Genomic DNA, 17395 nt, shown 5'->3' on the forward strand with positions numbered 1-17395 from the left:
TTGATTCCTCAGCACCATATAAACTGAAAAGGCTGGAAGTAGTGCTATGGCTCAAGTGGTAGAGCGCTAGCCTTGAGCTGAAGAGCTGCGGGGCAGCACCAAGGCCCAAGTTCAAGCACCAAGACCAACCTCCCCCGCACTCCCCACCAAAGCCAGTGTGGGCAGGAAAGTCTATGAGACTCTTATCACCAATTAACCAATTCAACAAAGCAGTTTATGAATACAGTGTGCCTTGATCAATGTCACTTTTTAACATTGTTGACATTGGGAGTGGAACTGTGGATCAAGTGTAGCCTTCAGCAAAAAAAAGCTCAGGGAATAATAGCACCTAGGCCCTGAATTCAAGCCCCAGGACTGGCGTGTGCACGTGCACATCCAAGCTCATGCGCAATCACACGCGTGCGTGCACACACACACACACACACACACACACACACACACACACACACACACACACACACACACACACACACACACATACACAGAAAATTGATAGGATGAAGAGTAATCAGTTTAAGATTGAGAATAGGGGAACTTGGTGTCCCTGCATATCAGCAGACCTAGGTAAATACCCCCTTCTAAAGACTACAAGACTCCAAAGACTACAAGACTCCAAATCCTAGCAGAGACAAGGGCTCTTACAAAGTTGTGCCTACAGTTCATTAGCTCTTACTCTACCTATTCTGAGTAAAGCAAAGAGACTTTGAGCTTCCAGTCTTTTGCATATACAAAACAGCAGGTCCAATGAATCCTGTAAGTCATATCCATGACAATAACAGAGTTCCTGGAATATGTATTAGAAAATGTAGGGTCTGGTCATCTACAAACATGGTTCTCATGAGTTGTTACAATATCTTGTGCCCTTTTTTCTCTTGGGTTCCGACTTCTGACCTTCTAAAAAAGATTACTGTTAACCCTGGAGGGGGGCAGGAAATCCTAAACTCTGTGGTAGCAAGATTTCTGTCCTCCTCTAAGGGTTATAAAGAAAGAAGGGGAGGGCTGGAAGGGGTTGGTGAGAATGTAGAAAAGTGACATTTATCAAGACACACTATATTCATAAACTGCTTTGCTGAATAGCAACTCCTTTCTACAACTACTTAAAGATAATAAAAAAATCAAAAAAGAAAGAAAGAAGCAAATATTCTTTCTTAATAAAACCTTTTCAGCTCACTTGGAGGGAATATCCTTTCAGAGAAAAGAAATTGACAATCTCATGCTCACAAAAGCATAGGTGCACTCCCTTGTCATTGGGACTTGAGCACCATTCCAAAATAATGACACTGCTCATGTATTTTCTCTTTCATAGACAACCTCAGATACGTCTCCAATTCAATTACTGAAAACCTTTCCTAGTCACGTCAAAATGAAACATCATGTTTCAAGAGCCTACGTTTTTAAAATCAGGCTCAAGCAACCTGCTAGTTTAGCAGTCAGTTCAAAACTGTCTAACTTCTCCAGCACAGAAGGAAGAGATTCAGAGCCTTTTCCACCGCCAGTGGCTTTATGAAAGGGTCCCTAAATAACAACCCCATCTTGGGAAAAGTACAAACCTGAACAGAAAACAAAACATGACAAGAAGAAAACAACAACACACATAAAACCTCCTGCCTTACGTCCTCAAAAGGCCATCTTTAATTCTGCCTCCTTTCTACTTTTCTCTCCTTCTGCTGCTCACCCTGCTTGTCTCATCAAGCATACCATTTTATATATAACAAGCATGCACAAAGCCAACTTCTAATCATCTGAACAACAACAAAGATCTATTACATTTATTCCTAAACAACAACAAAGATCTATTATATTTACCCAAAACACAGACCCGCAGCCTAAAACAGAACAAATTGGTTTTTTGTTGTTTTTCTCTTTACCTTTACAGTACAGAATCCAGTGATAAAAGCCTCTGTTTATAATGGAAGGTCTATTTGTGATCTAGAGCTTCTTACAATGTTATTACATTAATTCAACTTACAAAGAAAGTGTATATGTATCAAGTTGTCATGTCGAAAACAAACTTTACAACTTTGGGGGGGGAGGATTGGGGGGGCGGGGGAAGGCTGGGAAGGGATGGGAAGGGTAAACAAAGGAGGAGGCTACAATGCTTGATAAGAAATGTACTCACTATCTTGCCCATGTAATTGTAACCCCTCTGTACAGTATTTTCACAATAAAAAAGAAAAAAAGAAAGTGTATATGTAGTATTTTTTAACCTTATTTTTCAAAACTCTTGAGGAAGCAAATAATCACTTTTGACTTGTTCCTCATGTAATCCTCCACTCTGGACGGTATTTATTGCCAGTACCTCACCTCCGGGAGTGGAACACGGTCCACATCACTGAAGGCACGGTGCGGCTCCCTGGTGCAAATTTCCTGAGAGCTCCTTTCCTCAGCATGTGCCAAGAATCAAATCTTGGCCACTTAGTGCTTCGTGTTCCACATGTGAGCTCACGATGTGTTCAACAGCCCTGCTAACTGAGATGGATAGCCCTGTCAAACAGGAAGCTGGCACACCAGGATGCAAGCAGTGGATACAATGACCTTTACATTCAAAGAAAAACATCCCTAAAATGGCATGAAAAGTTTCTGGGAAGGGAGGGAGAGGGGGTTCTTTTATTTCATTTATGCACATAGCATGAAATAAAATCAATGGTATTCAGTAGGCAATTTGCTTGGGATCAAATCCTGAATCCCTCACATATGGAAGAGAGTTGTTGAGGAATGGGAATGAATCATCCTTTATCACACTCTTTTGAAAGCACTGACTCTATAGCTCAGCTGTATCACTGCACCCAAACTGGCCAAGAGTTTGGATGTAGACTGCACTTGGACTGGGGGTGATGTACTGGGTGACACACTATTAAATCCAATGTCATTGGTTACTATATTTGTCATTCTGTATAAATGCCTAATCTCTCAAAGCTTCTTTATCAGAATAAACGAAGCTTTGACTAACAGTCCTTAGGAATGATATGAAGAACTCGAAAATTAGCAAACAGTCTTAGCATCTACAATAATGCTAAGAAAATACTGTAAAGTAGAAAATATATAAAATAAAATGTATATATGTAAGTTACATATTTCCTGTAGTTATAACTATAATCACAAACTATACAATTCAATCATTTCAACTGGAAAATGAAAATAATAATTCCTGGGTAAAAATATTACCTTTATTCAAGGTTTGGGGGCTGTTTGTGTGATTTGTTTTGTCAATTCTTTGGCATAAAAGAACAATGGTCTATGCTTCAGAATTAAACAAGAAAAACTCACAATGAGTTCCCCAGTATTATACACTGAAATAATGATGCAATTTTAGTAGTTAATTAAATAGGTAAAAGGAAGTGATTACAAACACATAGTGATTTTTTTTTCATGAATGGACCACATCAAAATGAAAGAACAGTTTTCAAAGATACAAAAGACTAAGATGCATCCATTTATCTCTGTTTAATTAAAAACTGATCATAAACTGCAGAAGCCAGAGGACCAAAGCAATAAATAAATTTAGAAAGAAAAATTCATAGAAATCACATATGAAGGTTTATATAAGATGGGAGTCAAAAATCCCAGCACTGGCCCTGAGACCACGATTTGCTTCCTTGAGAAAAAAGAAACAAAATTATTTTAAAAAAAACAAACAAACACAAAAACAAAAACAGGATTCCTTTGAAATGCAAGTCAATTTTGGTGACTATACAGGTACTGGTCAAATGTTTCCCACAACAAGAAGAAATAAGGTTCTGCAAAACACATCTTACTACTTACTGTTTGATAAAAATGCTAACCCTGACAATTCTCTTACAAGCCTTGCTTAGGGAACTATTTCTAAGAACCCGCTCTTCTTTAGATCATAGAAGGCTTGGAGAAGACCTGAGATGTCTGAATACCTTGGGCTTGAGCTGCAGAGCTGTGGGAATACCCCAGGGCCAGGAGTGCCGTCTCCACCAGCTGGCTGAAAAGCACATCTTTCCTCACCAAGACAAACTCAGCATGTTCTTCTCTGTTGTCATATTCAAGAGAGCCATCCAACTGCTCCACCACACAGAAGACAGGAATCATCAAACCTGGAGAGAGAGGATTCAAGAGCAAAACGTAAGTATTACAAAGCAAATCTGAGTCACCATGATGAAAAGAGAAGAGATAGTTGCAAAAGTCGCTCATCTGTGATCAGTAGCGGTTTAGAATCAACAGGTCTCTTAGTCCTATGAGCCTAATGGAAATTTGTAGGTTTTCCCTTCCCATTATCACTGTCAGACCACAACAGAAGCCTGGTGGCTATGGCAGAAGTCCTCAGATTCTAGCACCAGGTCCTACCCTCAGCATTCAGTGAGCACCAAGGTTATCTTATAAACCCCAGAATCTTCCGTGGCTCTTCTTTGTTCATTACCTACTTGCTAGTACATCAGTATTAGCATTTTCTAACCAGATTTATTTGTATTTCACTTTCTACTTTAAAGATACCAGGGGAAAAGGTGACAGTGTTTTAGTTCAAGGCCCGAGGTGTTACATGGATATGTATAAGAAAGTCAACAGAAATCCCTCTTACAGGCTTTAAAAAAAAATCCTGGCTGAAAATATTTTGATCATGAAAAGTTTTAACTCACATTTAACTTTTATAAAATAGTCATCCAAATATAAAACTTCTTTAGAATTATTATTTTATATATTAACACCAGTTACAACTGGGGAAAAAATGACTATTTTTTCTTATGTTTGCAGAGTAAAGAAGTAAACTACCCTAAAGAATAAAGCAAATTAGTCTAGTTGAAAATCTGTTGAAATCTGTTGTCACTGAAATATTTCTCTGCTTTGTATCAAAGTGTGAAAAGCTAAAAAATGTTTAATTCACTAAACAGTTTTAAGATGTTTTTATTTTTTTTAAAGTCATACAGGAATTTGTATCTAAACATAGCAAAAGCAGAATAAGATCAAAAGCTTTACTAACATATAAGTAATAAACATGGACTCTGTCCTATGTAATTTCCACAAATTATTATGTTACAGAATAAGAATCTGCTCTGAGTCTTCTCTTGGTACAAAAAAGATCAAATGTGATGAAGGCTGGATGGGCAAGAGGAGAAGGGCATGTGGAGGGCATGTGTGATAGTCATGTAGAAGCATAACAATGCCTTGAAATGACAATGAAGACAAATCCTCTACAAAGTGACTAGACAGGAGTAAAGCCCTGACACACAGGACTTTTCCAGAAGTCCCTCCCTGTTGCCTGACCCCAGACAGCTCCTGACTCACTCTGATCTGAGGAAAGAGGGTGGGAGCAGACACAGATTCAGGTTTTTGTTCTAAAGATAATACAATGGTGCAACTGGTTCCCATGTGCTAATTATTATTATTAAAGATAATAAGTATTGGGTGTAATTATTAAATGCAGTCATTATTAACAATAATAATACTCATTAAGAATTGTTATCATTAAAGATCATGGTAATTATTATTTGGTAATTATTATTAAGACTGAAGAACACACTAACAAGTCTTACCATACTATACTTGAGACAACTATTGACTCAATGCCCACCTTGAGAATACCAAGGCAACATTATTGTCCATAGCAAATGTATTACCCATAGGGTAGATTTAAGGAAAATATGAGTTAACAGTGAAATAGGCCAATTTTTAGGCTAAGGAAAGGACTTAACCTTTCACATGATGCTCTATAAAATGTAATTTTTAATTGTGACCATCACTGATATATGAAATGTTGGTTTGTTTTTACTAAATTTATTCCCTAATGTGATGATGGCACATATGAAATAATAAAAATTAGATATCCCACCACCACCATATACACAGATTATCCCTGTAATCATTTCTTTTCCAGCCTTCACTCCATGTGTCAGGCATCAACCATGTCTCCAGAAATACAAGTAAGAACAAGTCTGCTGTGGCTCCTGGACTACATGTGGCCAAGAGCTTTATAAAATCTTCCTGAACAAGCAGAAAACTATATTATAGGACTCATTCATAAAAGACCTCCCTTGCAGGAGAATAGCCCCTGTTTAGACCTTTTAACTCTTCCATACTGGTATATGATTTTTGTCCAAGGCAGCAGGTTGATTTCAGTGAATTAAGCATGAGCACACAGAGGGCCACATAGCCAGTGGTGCTACTTCACGACTAATACCTGTGTGTACGTAAGTTTCAATGCTGAAAACCCATGTACTGTCCCTAATGTCAGCATCTGAGTGTCACACAACTGAGAATCAGATAAGACCTTTAGATGAATCCAATTGCTCCATAAACTATTATATGCTCTTACTTAGGCACCATAAATCTTTCTCAATCTACTTTCAACTGAGAAAACTCAAGCCCTTACTAATTTTTAAAGGTAATAATTTATTAACACTTCAATCAATTAGATATGAAGCATAATATAAAAGCTCAAGGACCTATTTATTCATGTAGGGACTTATGCTTTACAACTATTAATAGGTGAAGTATTTCCTAAGCATTTTAATTCAGTGATTGAAGGAAGCAACTGTTAGCTGACATAAGAGCAACAACTCCTTACAGACGAAAAGCAAACACCACTGCCACTCAACAGCCATAACCTAATTTGTTTTTTTTTTAAAGAGACTTCACTTATACAATAAAACAATACTAACTAGGAATATATAATATAGGACTATTCTGAAGCATCTATGTCTATGAGGACACTAAAGAATATGAAAATAGGGCTGACACCTAGGAGACTGAGGCCAGAGGATTTCAAGTTCCTGACTAGACTGGGCTTCATAGTGGGACACTGTCTCAAAAGAAAAGTTGTAATAGGTTGCATAAACATATACACATATACGTGTACATACATATGTACATTTATAGACATAAAAATAGCTATAATATATCTTGTTAACTGGAGCCTGAGCTGGCTTTGAACCAGGATCCTCAGGTCTCAGACTCTTGAGAAGCTAGTGTTACAGGAATGAGCCACCAGCACCTAGCATCCTAGCATCAATTTTCTTTTTTTGTGTGTCCGGTCATGGAGCCTGAACCCCTGGGCCTGGGCGCTGTCCCTCAGCTCTTCAGCTCAAGGCTAGCACTCTACCACTTGAGCCACAGCGCCACTTCCGGCTTTTTTCTTTTTGCTTATGTGGTGCTGAGGAATCGAACCCAGGGCCTCATGCATGCAAGGCAAGCACTCCACCACTGAGCCACCTTCCCAGCCCCTAGCATCAATTTTCTAGGGGTTATATTTAAACCTCTAGGGGAAAAAACATCACCTTCTTACTAGAATCCTATCAGTGTAAATAAGTATGATTTTACAATAAAATTGTTTTTATCAACAATTATGATTTTACAGTAAAATTGTTTTTATCAAAGAAGAGAAAGATAACAAAAATAGATGTAATTACTGGTGACAATGAAAAGAGAAATAAATACAGTAAAAACAATGCAACTGAGGTCAACCATGGAAAGAGGAGAATTAAGGCACTGTTTTATAAGGCCTTTAAAATAGGACACCCTAAGGGAAACAAAACATTAAAGGTAAAATATACATTATCCATTTGGTCCTACCACTCTCCTTAAGCAAAGGGGAGAAAAAGAAATGAAAGAGGGAGAAAATAGATGGAATGCTAGAGAGGGTGTTCAGAAAGTATTTTTAAAAAAGAATTTAAAGACAAACCCCAATAAAAGAACAGCAGTTGGGAAAACTAAATGCATTTACAACAAACTGAAAGATGATGAAGAAACAGAGAACAGAAAAACTGTGGTTCTGGCCCTGTATATTTTGAGCTTATGGCATCATTTTTCTTTTATTGTAACACAAACCCATTTCCAGATGATCATGTGGAGAACTTGGACTTTTTCATCATAAGCCTGGTTAAGCCATTTACAATTGTAGGGGGTACGCAGGTAGTTTAATCTAGAAGACAGGCACTTAGGCCCCAGCCATTTGCTAAAAATCAAGACTTGTTCTGACACCCAGGGATATGTAGAGAATTTTGTAGTCACAGAGGTTAAAAAAAAAAAAAAGCTTATAATCCTCTCTCCACTAGAAAAATACATTTTCCCCACTATCATTAGTGATGATGCTGAAATTGCCATTTTCATTATATTATTTCTGAAGAAGTGTGTAGAACTATAGAGCCATTGATATTGCCTCTATCCAGTAGCCTGGGAGTTGGCTGGCTACAGATGATTGGGTCCTGCCTGACCTGTCACTCCTGACCTGTGTAAGGAGTGGGGGGAGGGGGAGAATATCCAGCCTTTCCAAGTCTCTGACTGTTTCTAGCTAAAATAAAAGCAATATATAGCTAGCTACGTCATACAGTTGCTGTATTAAACAAAGTTACATATCTCAGTTTTTGATACATACTTCTTAATTAATGAGGATCTGCCTAGCAAATGTGAACCCCTGATTTCAAAACCCCAGCATCGTGAAAACAAAAAACTTAAAAATAAGTAAGTAAAAATAAAAAATAAATAAAAACTTCAACCAATAGAATTAATTTTTCTCTTTTCAAGAACAATCAATACTGTTTTATACAAGGGAAAAAGAAAACAAATTTTTCAACTATTTTTTATAAACAATGCTTATGATACTTAAAGGTCTTTCTCTGGAATGAAAAGTATACTAATAGTCGCTGAATGGCCTAATCATTGAATATTCTAACAATACTAAGTAACTATGGAATGAACTGTTATACAAATAATATTAGCTCAAAATGTTCAACAGAAAAAAAGGTGTTCAGAAGCACTACACTTCATGCTTTCAGTCTGACTATCCAATACTGTAATCACAACTTCTGGCTATTAAGCTCTGAAAATATCACTTGGCATGAACTGAGATTTATATTATGGCAAAATACAGATTTGATTTCAATGGTTTAATACTAAAAAGCAATAAAATATATCTAATGTTTAATAAATAACTGCAGTATACAAATAGTTTTGGTATATTGAGCTAAATAAGTTACTGAAATTAATTTCCCTGTTCGACTTGTTTTAAATGGAGCAAGTAGAAAATTTAAAACTATTCATTGGTTATATTTCTATCAAGCATCATTACTCTAAGCCATCTGCTAAACAGCAACACAAACAATAGTGTTGGGGGAAAACAAAGGAGGAGGCAACAATGCTCAGTAGGAAATGTACTCATTACCTCGCTCCTGTAACTGTAACCCCTCTCTACAGCATTTTTACAATAAAAACCATACAAAAAAATCTTCCAACAAATCAAAAAAATAGTTTATCTCACACAGGATAAACTTATACTGGGGCCTAATTAAGTGACTATAGTGTCACTTCTTCGATATTCCTTGGGTGTCTTTCCTCTGTGTCTCAGAAAGTACGAGACTTGAGAAACTTGGTTAAATTCCAAATCCAATGTTATCTGCTCTGTTATCGCCAAGCAAATTGTAAGCTGTAATTCTAGTCCTAACAATATTAATCTTCTTTAACGAAGAAAAGGTTTTTTCCCCTTTCCTTCATTTTAAGTAATTGTCTTTATGAAATGCTACAACACTAGCTATGAAAGTGACTAGAGAAACAATCATACTCTACTGCTCTATCTAGATGTTTAATCTCAACAATGAAAAGTAAAAGTCATCTCAGCACCATGAGGTCTCTATGACAGAACTCAACCACCTCTCATTAAAGACAAAAATAGAATAAGGTCTGGGAAGGTGGCTCAGTGGTAGAGTGCTTGCCTTGCATGCACGAGGCCCTGCGTTAAATTCCTCAGCACCACATAAGCAGAAAAAAGCCGGAACTGGTGCTGTGGCTCAAGTGGTAGGGTGCTAGCCTTGAGCTGAAGAGTTGAGGGACAGCACCCAGGCCCAGAGTTCAGCCCCCACAACTGACCAAAAAAAAAAAAAAAAATACAATAAGCAGGGCACCAGTGGCTCACAAGGTTGATATCTAAGTATTACAGTTTAAAGCCAGCTCGGACAGGAAAGTCTCTGAGACTCTTATCTCCAATAACCACCAAAAAGGCAGCCATGGAGCTATGGCTCAAGTGGTAGAACAAAAAATATGAGGGGCAGAGCCTTGGCCCTGAGCTCAAGCCTCAGTACAGGCACAAAGTAGAGAAGGGGTTAGGGGAGAGGTCCATAGCATTACATTATCTAGCTTATCATTTACTCTACAGAAGCTGCTTTTATTTTCTCATATTTACCATGTGAGAGGGCTATTATTACTCTCATTCAATGAACCTGAAGCTATGGGAGAATAAATAGAATGATACAAAAACAAACGAGGGAAATGAAGAGCAGTTCAGTTTATTCCAACTAAATACCACACTTCTCTTTGAAAAAGAATACTCCAAAATCAACTCTCACAGAATCTCAGGTGTTGGCTATTTAGTAAAGGTGTCTTTACTACTTGCTTTGTCCAATGAGTGGCCAGTATTAGTTATTAAGTAAATTGAGTTGTCAGTACAACCAAGTAGTAGGCTTTGAAGAGAACAAAAAAAAAAAAAAAAAAGAGTTCCTGCTTTTGAGTCAGACAAGAAAGACTCACCCAAAAGGGAGAAAAGGCCCAGCCTCCTACCTCCCAGATAGCCCCTTTGTTTTCTGGGACTACCAGCATTCCAGGGACTGCCCCTTGAAAGACCAGAGCCCTTCCCAGAAGATAGCAGTAAGTCCTTCCTCATACATAAGAGAGATGGAAGCCCACCCATTTCCTCCAGCACAGAGCACCCACTCCCCTCCGCAGGGCCAGCAGCATATCTGGTTCTATCATTGGAGAAGATTCTAGAGCTAAAGGAAGATTACAAATGCTTTGGGCAGAGCCTCGCAGATCTATTCTTTGAACTGAACTTGAAAAAAAAGCATTACACTTCACAGTAAATCAACCCTAGACCAAGCCCTTTAAGAGACTGAAATTTTATTCTACCACGTAGACCAGGAGAGTCTTCTGAAGACTAGGAGAGGAAGAAGTGAAGGACTATCTCTTCCTATTGCAAATTTATTAGGTGAACAAAATTATTTACTCCGGGCACTGGTGGCTCACGCCTATAATCCTACCTACTCAAGAGGTTGAGATCTGTGGATCATAGTGCATAGCCAGACAAGGCAGTGAGACTCTTATCTTCAATTAGAAAAAGCCTGACGTGGTGCTTGTAGTTCAAGTGGTAGAATGCTAGGCTTGAGCAAAAGGAGCCCAAGCTGAGAGTTCAAGTACCAGGACTGGCAAAATAAATGAATAAAATGATTTGCTTATTCTATAATTTCATATTCTTGTTTATCTCAGACTCTCCCTCTTGCAAACACACACACATCCTTAAATCAGAGATAAGAACAAAAGTAACTTGCCAATATTAATCTCTAAACCTTTCTTTCTATCTTAAAACACTAAAGGAGGGCTGGGAAGGTGGCTCAGTGGTAGAGCACTAGCCTTGAGCTGAAGAGCTGAGGGACAGCACCCAGGCCCAGAGTTCAGGCCCCACAACCGCCCCCCCCAAAAAAACACTAAAGTAAAGCTTGCATGCTGAGTATTGTAATCAGAAACAGAAAGGACAAATACGGTGTTTCGCATCTCCTCATTGGGGTACTAGGCAAAATTTCAAAATGGGTTATGCCTCTTTCCTACTTTCCTCTGTCCTACCCCTGTTGTTCTCCTTTCTCAGACATTCAACCCACTGGACTAAGGCAGCCACAGGCTCCACATTGCACTATACCTCTTATACCCTCCGGGGGGGCTGATCTCAAAATTTTCAGAGAGTAATAGATTAAAAAGTTACTCTAAGTTGCTGTTGGATGGCTGTGTGGTCTCTTTATCTCATCGTCAAGCTTCACTTAACAATCAGGATGCGTTCTAGAAATGCATCCTTAATCCTCCTTGTAGAAACCTCACAGCAAGTATTCAGACAAGCTAGCATGGCTAGCTTACAAAGGCACTGGGATCCTGTTGATCCAGACATCACTATGTGGCATAGGAAAGTATATTTCCTGTAAAGGAAATACGTTTTATCCCAAATAAATTTCCAAGGAAAGAAATTTCAAATGATGACATGAAACAAATAGGAAAAACATAATAACAACTATTTAATTTTGAGGAAGAGGAAAGTATACCATCTGGGTATTAGGGCACCACCTCCCCCATGGGCCCAGGAGCCTATCTCTATACATCTCCTGGGTCCAGCTTTCCTCTTTTCCTTTGCTTGTGACCTATAGGTTTCCTGAAGGATAAATTCCCTCGTTTTGGTTTGCAGTTTGGTTTGCCCCGAACTCTCACTGTAGAAGAAGCAGAAGCCATGATAATTGGGACCACAATATGTTCTGAGTGATTCACAGAGCAAAGGAAGGACGGATGGAGCCTCGTACAAAAATTTGATTTTTGTGCTTATCCAGGATCAGACTCCTAACTGAACTTTCAACAGCAAATTCATTGATGCCTCTCTCCTTCTGCGTGGAGCACAAGAGGGCTGCGGATGATTTTCAGCAACTATTTTATTCTCAGAATTCTTTCTGGTAAAACCACACACTGCTTGGCAATGTTTGAAGCTGATCTTAACATCAGAAGAAACGAGCAAATAATAAGTTTCAGGTGAGAAATAGAAAGTGACTAGAGGTGATAGGAAAGGGAGATTGGTTCTGGCCTTCATTTCAGATTCCAGGCCTGTCTCTAAGCTGAGATCACAATGCCACCTGAAGGGAGAAAGATAAACTCAAGCATCTCTAATAGCCCCTCAAGTCACAGAATTTCAGTGGCAAAATAACACTGGACTGACAGTTTGCAAATCAGCCATGTCATAGGCACATAGGAATTACATTGTATCTACTTATCTAAACCAAAACTCACAAGTTACCCCAAGGAACTCTGCCATGGCAAACCTGGCCCATAAACCTGATACAGGATACGAAATGCCCCATATCAGCAATGCTGGGTCTCTCGCTGGTATGAGGGAAAGCACACATTTAGACTCATCTTTACTCTTCCCACCCCCACCCAAGCATGACCTAAAATAGGTCCTAAATAAATATTGATTCCGTTGAACAAAATGCTAATTCCATTCATACATTAATCTCCATCATTAATCAGTGGCGTTCATTCTGGATTACCAATCACCCCTCTCCAGACTCCCAGTTGTCAAACTTCTCAGCATAAACTGTGAGCCTCTGGCATTGCATACAGCAACATCCAACAAGGAAAGCTTTCTAGGAAAGGATCTGCACAAGTAGATTCAAGAACTCACTCCCCATTGGGGAAGCTTGCCAGACCACAGGGCTATGCATGTCCACAGCTGACAGAAATTCCTGGTGGATCAGAGTGCAGCATTGCAGTGGACCAGTGTCTGACTCAAAGTAACTAGCCTGTTGCCTGGCTCTGGATCCCCATCTCCAGGGTAAGGTCTCTGGTCAGCAGTCCTAGATATGTCCTATATTAATAAACTACAAAGAAAGAAAAAATGTTTACTGATCCTAGAATTTTAGGAAAAAATTAAAAGTAAAAAGTAAAAGTTGGGATATTATCGAAAAGTTCAACTTCATTGCATGTCTGAAAGATCCTGAATTCAAAACTAAATTCTTACATTTGTTTGTGTAGTTGTTAGAAAGGCACATATCAGTCAATCAAGAGAGAGCATCGAAAGTGACTAAACTATCATGCACAATTACCAAATTTCTGTCCCATGTTAAGTGATACTGTATCCTAGACACTTCTGAGAGCATAGTTTTTTTTGGTTCTGGTTTTTGTTTTTTGGGGGTTTCTGTTTTTGTTTTTATTTTGTCATTTGTGTGCCAGTACTGTGGCTTAAACTCAGGGCTGGGAGCTGTCCCTTTGGCTTTTTTGCTCAAGGCTGGCACTCTACCAAATGAGCCACTGCTCCACTTCTGGCATTTTTTGCTAGTTAATTGGAGATAAGGCTCTCATTGACTTTCCTGCCCAGCCTGGCTTCAAACCTTAATTCTCAGATCTCAGCCTCTTGAGTAGCTAGGATTACAGGCATGAGCCAGCAGTGCCTGGCTTTAATAGTTTAAAGGAGCATTTATTTGGCCATGTCTGCCTCTCACCTCATTCTCATTATTCTCTCCAGAAAAGCTATTTGCAACTTGGAGTCCCTTAAATCAAAAAAGGAGTCAATAATAATAGTCCTGATACTAATATTTTCTTCATCCTAGGTTTTCGATTCTGCATAGATGTTATTTTATTTATCTCAAACATTTTTTTTAATCCTGATTAATTTCTCCAGTGCAGTGTTAAGGAAAGGCTAACTGTACTAAGATTCTCTAGCAAGGAATTAATAAAGGAATCAAGCGCTCGGCTCTCAATAAGACAAGACTACTCAGATTTCTAGTGGGAATATTTCATAGCACAAGCATGTTTTCTTTGGGGAATTTAACTCACAAAAATTATTAAAAATTGAGATCAAACACTGGTGCAAAGCCTCAAAGGAAATCATACTAGAGTGGAAAGATTTTTATCAAATAAAAAAAACTGAAAAGTAAAGTTTTCATAACCAAAAAAATAAAAGGCTTTCTCCCACCCATGAAGAAAATCCTTCCGTTCACTGTTTCGGGTTTAAACAGTGCAATGTCTATAGATATTTAATAAAAGTACAGAAATGATCATTGTGAAATGAAGGTATGCCGACTTCACACAGCTGATCTTCAACAGAGAACAGCCAGCATGCCTTTTCCCAGCCACTGAAATCTCTATTCCTGCATCCAACAAATGTCTGTGGAGAGGAGACAGCAACTGAGCCCTCAAAGGACTAACATAGGAAAGAAGAAGAGAAAAGAACGGGAGAGAGAATGAGACTGAAAGTCAAAATCAGAGTGTGTATTACCCAGTTCCCTTAGGGAATACTGAGATCTCTGGCTTGTAATACATAGGATATTATTATTGTGACTCAGATCGAGTTAATAAAACCCAGCCTACAGTCCAGGGAAATCTGGGTCTGATGGAATATTTCCCAGACAAAGTATTTTAAGTATACAAGTACCTGTGTAATTTTGAGCAGTTTCTGAAATAAGAAAAGCAGAACAGAGAAGACCGGTATATTATTCATTTTTCATGCTATATGGCTCTAAGACATTCTTTTGTAATTCATATAATTTCCAAAGTAAAATATTAAATATAATCTTTAAAAAGAAAGACCTGAAGAAATCACAGAAGTCAGTGCATAAAAATCCATTGAAAATCTAATTTTCACCCTTAGCATAGTTAGCCTAAAGCTACCTACCAACCAAAGACAGGGAGAATGGGATTCTTCATTTTTAATGAAGTGTTAGCAAGCCTAAAGTGATTTGTTTCATGAACAAGAAAGTGAGAAATCTTTATCCTGAATGAAATAGAAAATTCTACCTTCGACTTTCTTCAAAGAAAAAAAAAATCCTGGGCGATTAGCGTAATTTAAAACTGGTGGTAATTTCAGATACATAAAACTCAATCTCAAAAACATTTCACTTACCCTAGACTGGATCCATAATGTTTTTAAGTCTAAAGAGTTTCCTAGCCTCAAAGTGAAACATATGAGCGAGCGCCCTTCACCCAGCCTCCTGTTTCAAAACAATTCTCATCTTGCAAACTGAACCACTAAGTAACCCAAAGAGAAGCCCACCACTCCTTTTTGAATTCCCTGTGAAGGAGGAAAAGGCTTGTGTGGTGCTAACTTAAATGCAAAAGTGCTGGTGGGTGGGTACTCTCCAGAATGACCCCAGAGGTCTTAAAACCATGGTTGCCTGATCCAGGTGAAGATGATTCAGGAAACTATACATAACAGCTCCCGTGAATGTAAGTTTATTTCTTTATTTTGTTAACAGAAGTATGATAGACAAACAGATCTGTTTTCGAGAGCAAGACTGTGTTTATTATACATAGAAGGCTGGCTGTGAGGAGGACGGCTTCACTGAGTCATTGTATCAAAACAGAGGGCCGCATCTCAGAAGCCCTTCCTTGGTGAAGAAAGGAACTGTCTCCCTCAATCTCACTTCCAATCTATATACATCAATCTTCCATATAACTATGTTTGACAGAATATAAGCTCTTGGCAGTTAGCTTGTTTACAATAAATGTTTCGTTTGGATACCCAGACTGTATTTCTGCCTTACAAATATCAAACACAACCCTACAACAGTCTCATTATGAGGCCGAGAATTATTTTGCTATAAAATCTTTTTATTGGGGTCTGAGGGAATTACTTTGCAGCTTGTTTTCCACTAACCACTCAGATCAGTGTGAAAAGAAGTACATTTATTCTCTCACGCTGTACTAATTGGAATTCTATACATTTCCACAGCAGAGTATTCGGCACCAACCCTGAACATGTAGGTTGCTCCCCTGTTTTGCTGTGGTGGCAAAAAAATACACATGAAACAAAATAGTTGTTAGTAAAAATCATAGCGTTTCCTACAGTCCCCCCCCCCAAAGTCTTTTGGGAACTAATGATCATTTGTGACAACACTGGCAGCCTTTCAATGGTAAGCTTCAGTTGGGGGGGGGGGGAGGAGGCTTGACATGTTAGCCATAAAAATGTGCTCAAGGCCCTGGCTATAAGAATGAGCTTGTAAATGGAATTTGTTTTACTGAATTTTACCTATTGATTCATTTCAGAAGGAAAAACAAAAAAGTCAAGGTCATCATATTTCCCCCTGTAAAGTAGTTTGATCTGGATCTTAGATGGATAACTTTCCTATTTAGAGAACAATTCACTACTCTTCTACTCCCTGAAGGATAAAGGACTTTTCTTGTCTTCTAATACCACATTTGCCAAGCCTAAGGACGAGGTCTGTGTAAAGACACCTTAGAACTTCCAGAGAGTGGGGCTCAGCCCCATGCTGCCCCACTTTCATGGAGGGCATTTCCAGCAGCATTCTGAACACCTGTTTTTTAGAGGACAGCCATGTATCATTGCAGGCTTTCCTTGCTATTTTTTTTGTAACTTTGCAGTTAGTACATAAGCAGGTTGCTATACTCTCTATTCTATGTACTTGTTGGTAAAGTCACCTTCAGTATTTAAAGCATGTATACTTTCCAAAATAACCAATGGTGGAAAATTGAGTCACTTTATAGTGAGATTCCAATTTCTTTCCTTCTGTAATTACAGGTGACATAAATAAGAATAAATAATGTTTCATGCCTCTCACTTTCTAGCAAAAAAGATAAATTATTGATTTACAAGTTATTGGTCATTAAAAAATAACTTTATACTTAAACAAGAAAAAATATTACATCATCAAGCCTCATGGATCTTTCTTGTTAGTATCAAAAACCACTAGCTTGCAATTATGAACTAATGGAAAATTGTTAAATTCATCTAAAATAGTCATGTCTTTTTAAAAATAAAGATGCCCTTTTAAGACCTTAACTAGTTAATTGCTATTTACTCTGGGAGGGAGGACAGGGAGAAGGTAATCTGATAGAATAAAAAGTTTTCTTTTACTGTATAACAAAAATTCCCTCTAAGGCAAAACGACACTATGCCAACTTCTACCCA

General features: G+C 38.3%; 1 protein-coding gene across 5 annotated transcripts in view; it reads right to left on the reverse strand.

The window, feature by feature from the left end:
- Satb2 (SATB homeobox 2) overlaps nt 1-17395 on the reverse strand; it is a 195866-nt gene that overhangs the window by 153601 nt on the left and 24870 nt on the right. For all 5 annotated transcript variants that reach the window (XM_069995747.1, XM_069995745.1, XM_069995746.1 and 2 more), the window contains exon 3: nt 3885-4061. In XM_069995747.1, coding sequence (XP_069851848.1) covers nt 3885-4061 — 177 coding nt within the window. The remainder of the gene's footprint in view (nt 1-3884; nt 4062-17395) is intronic.

Source organism: Dipodomys merriami, unplaced genomic scaffold (assembly GCF_024711535.1).
Source record: "Dipodomys merriami isolate MVZ:Mamm:240054 unplaced genomic scaffold, mDipMer1.0.p SCAF_49, whole genome shotgun sequence".
NCBI lineage: Eukaryota > Metazoa > Chordata > Mammalia > Rodentia > Heteromyidae > Dipodomys > Dipodomys merriami.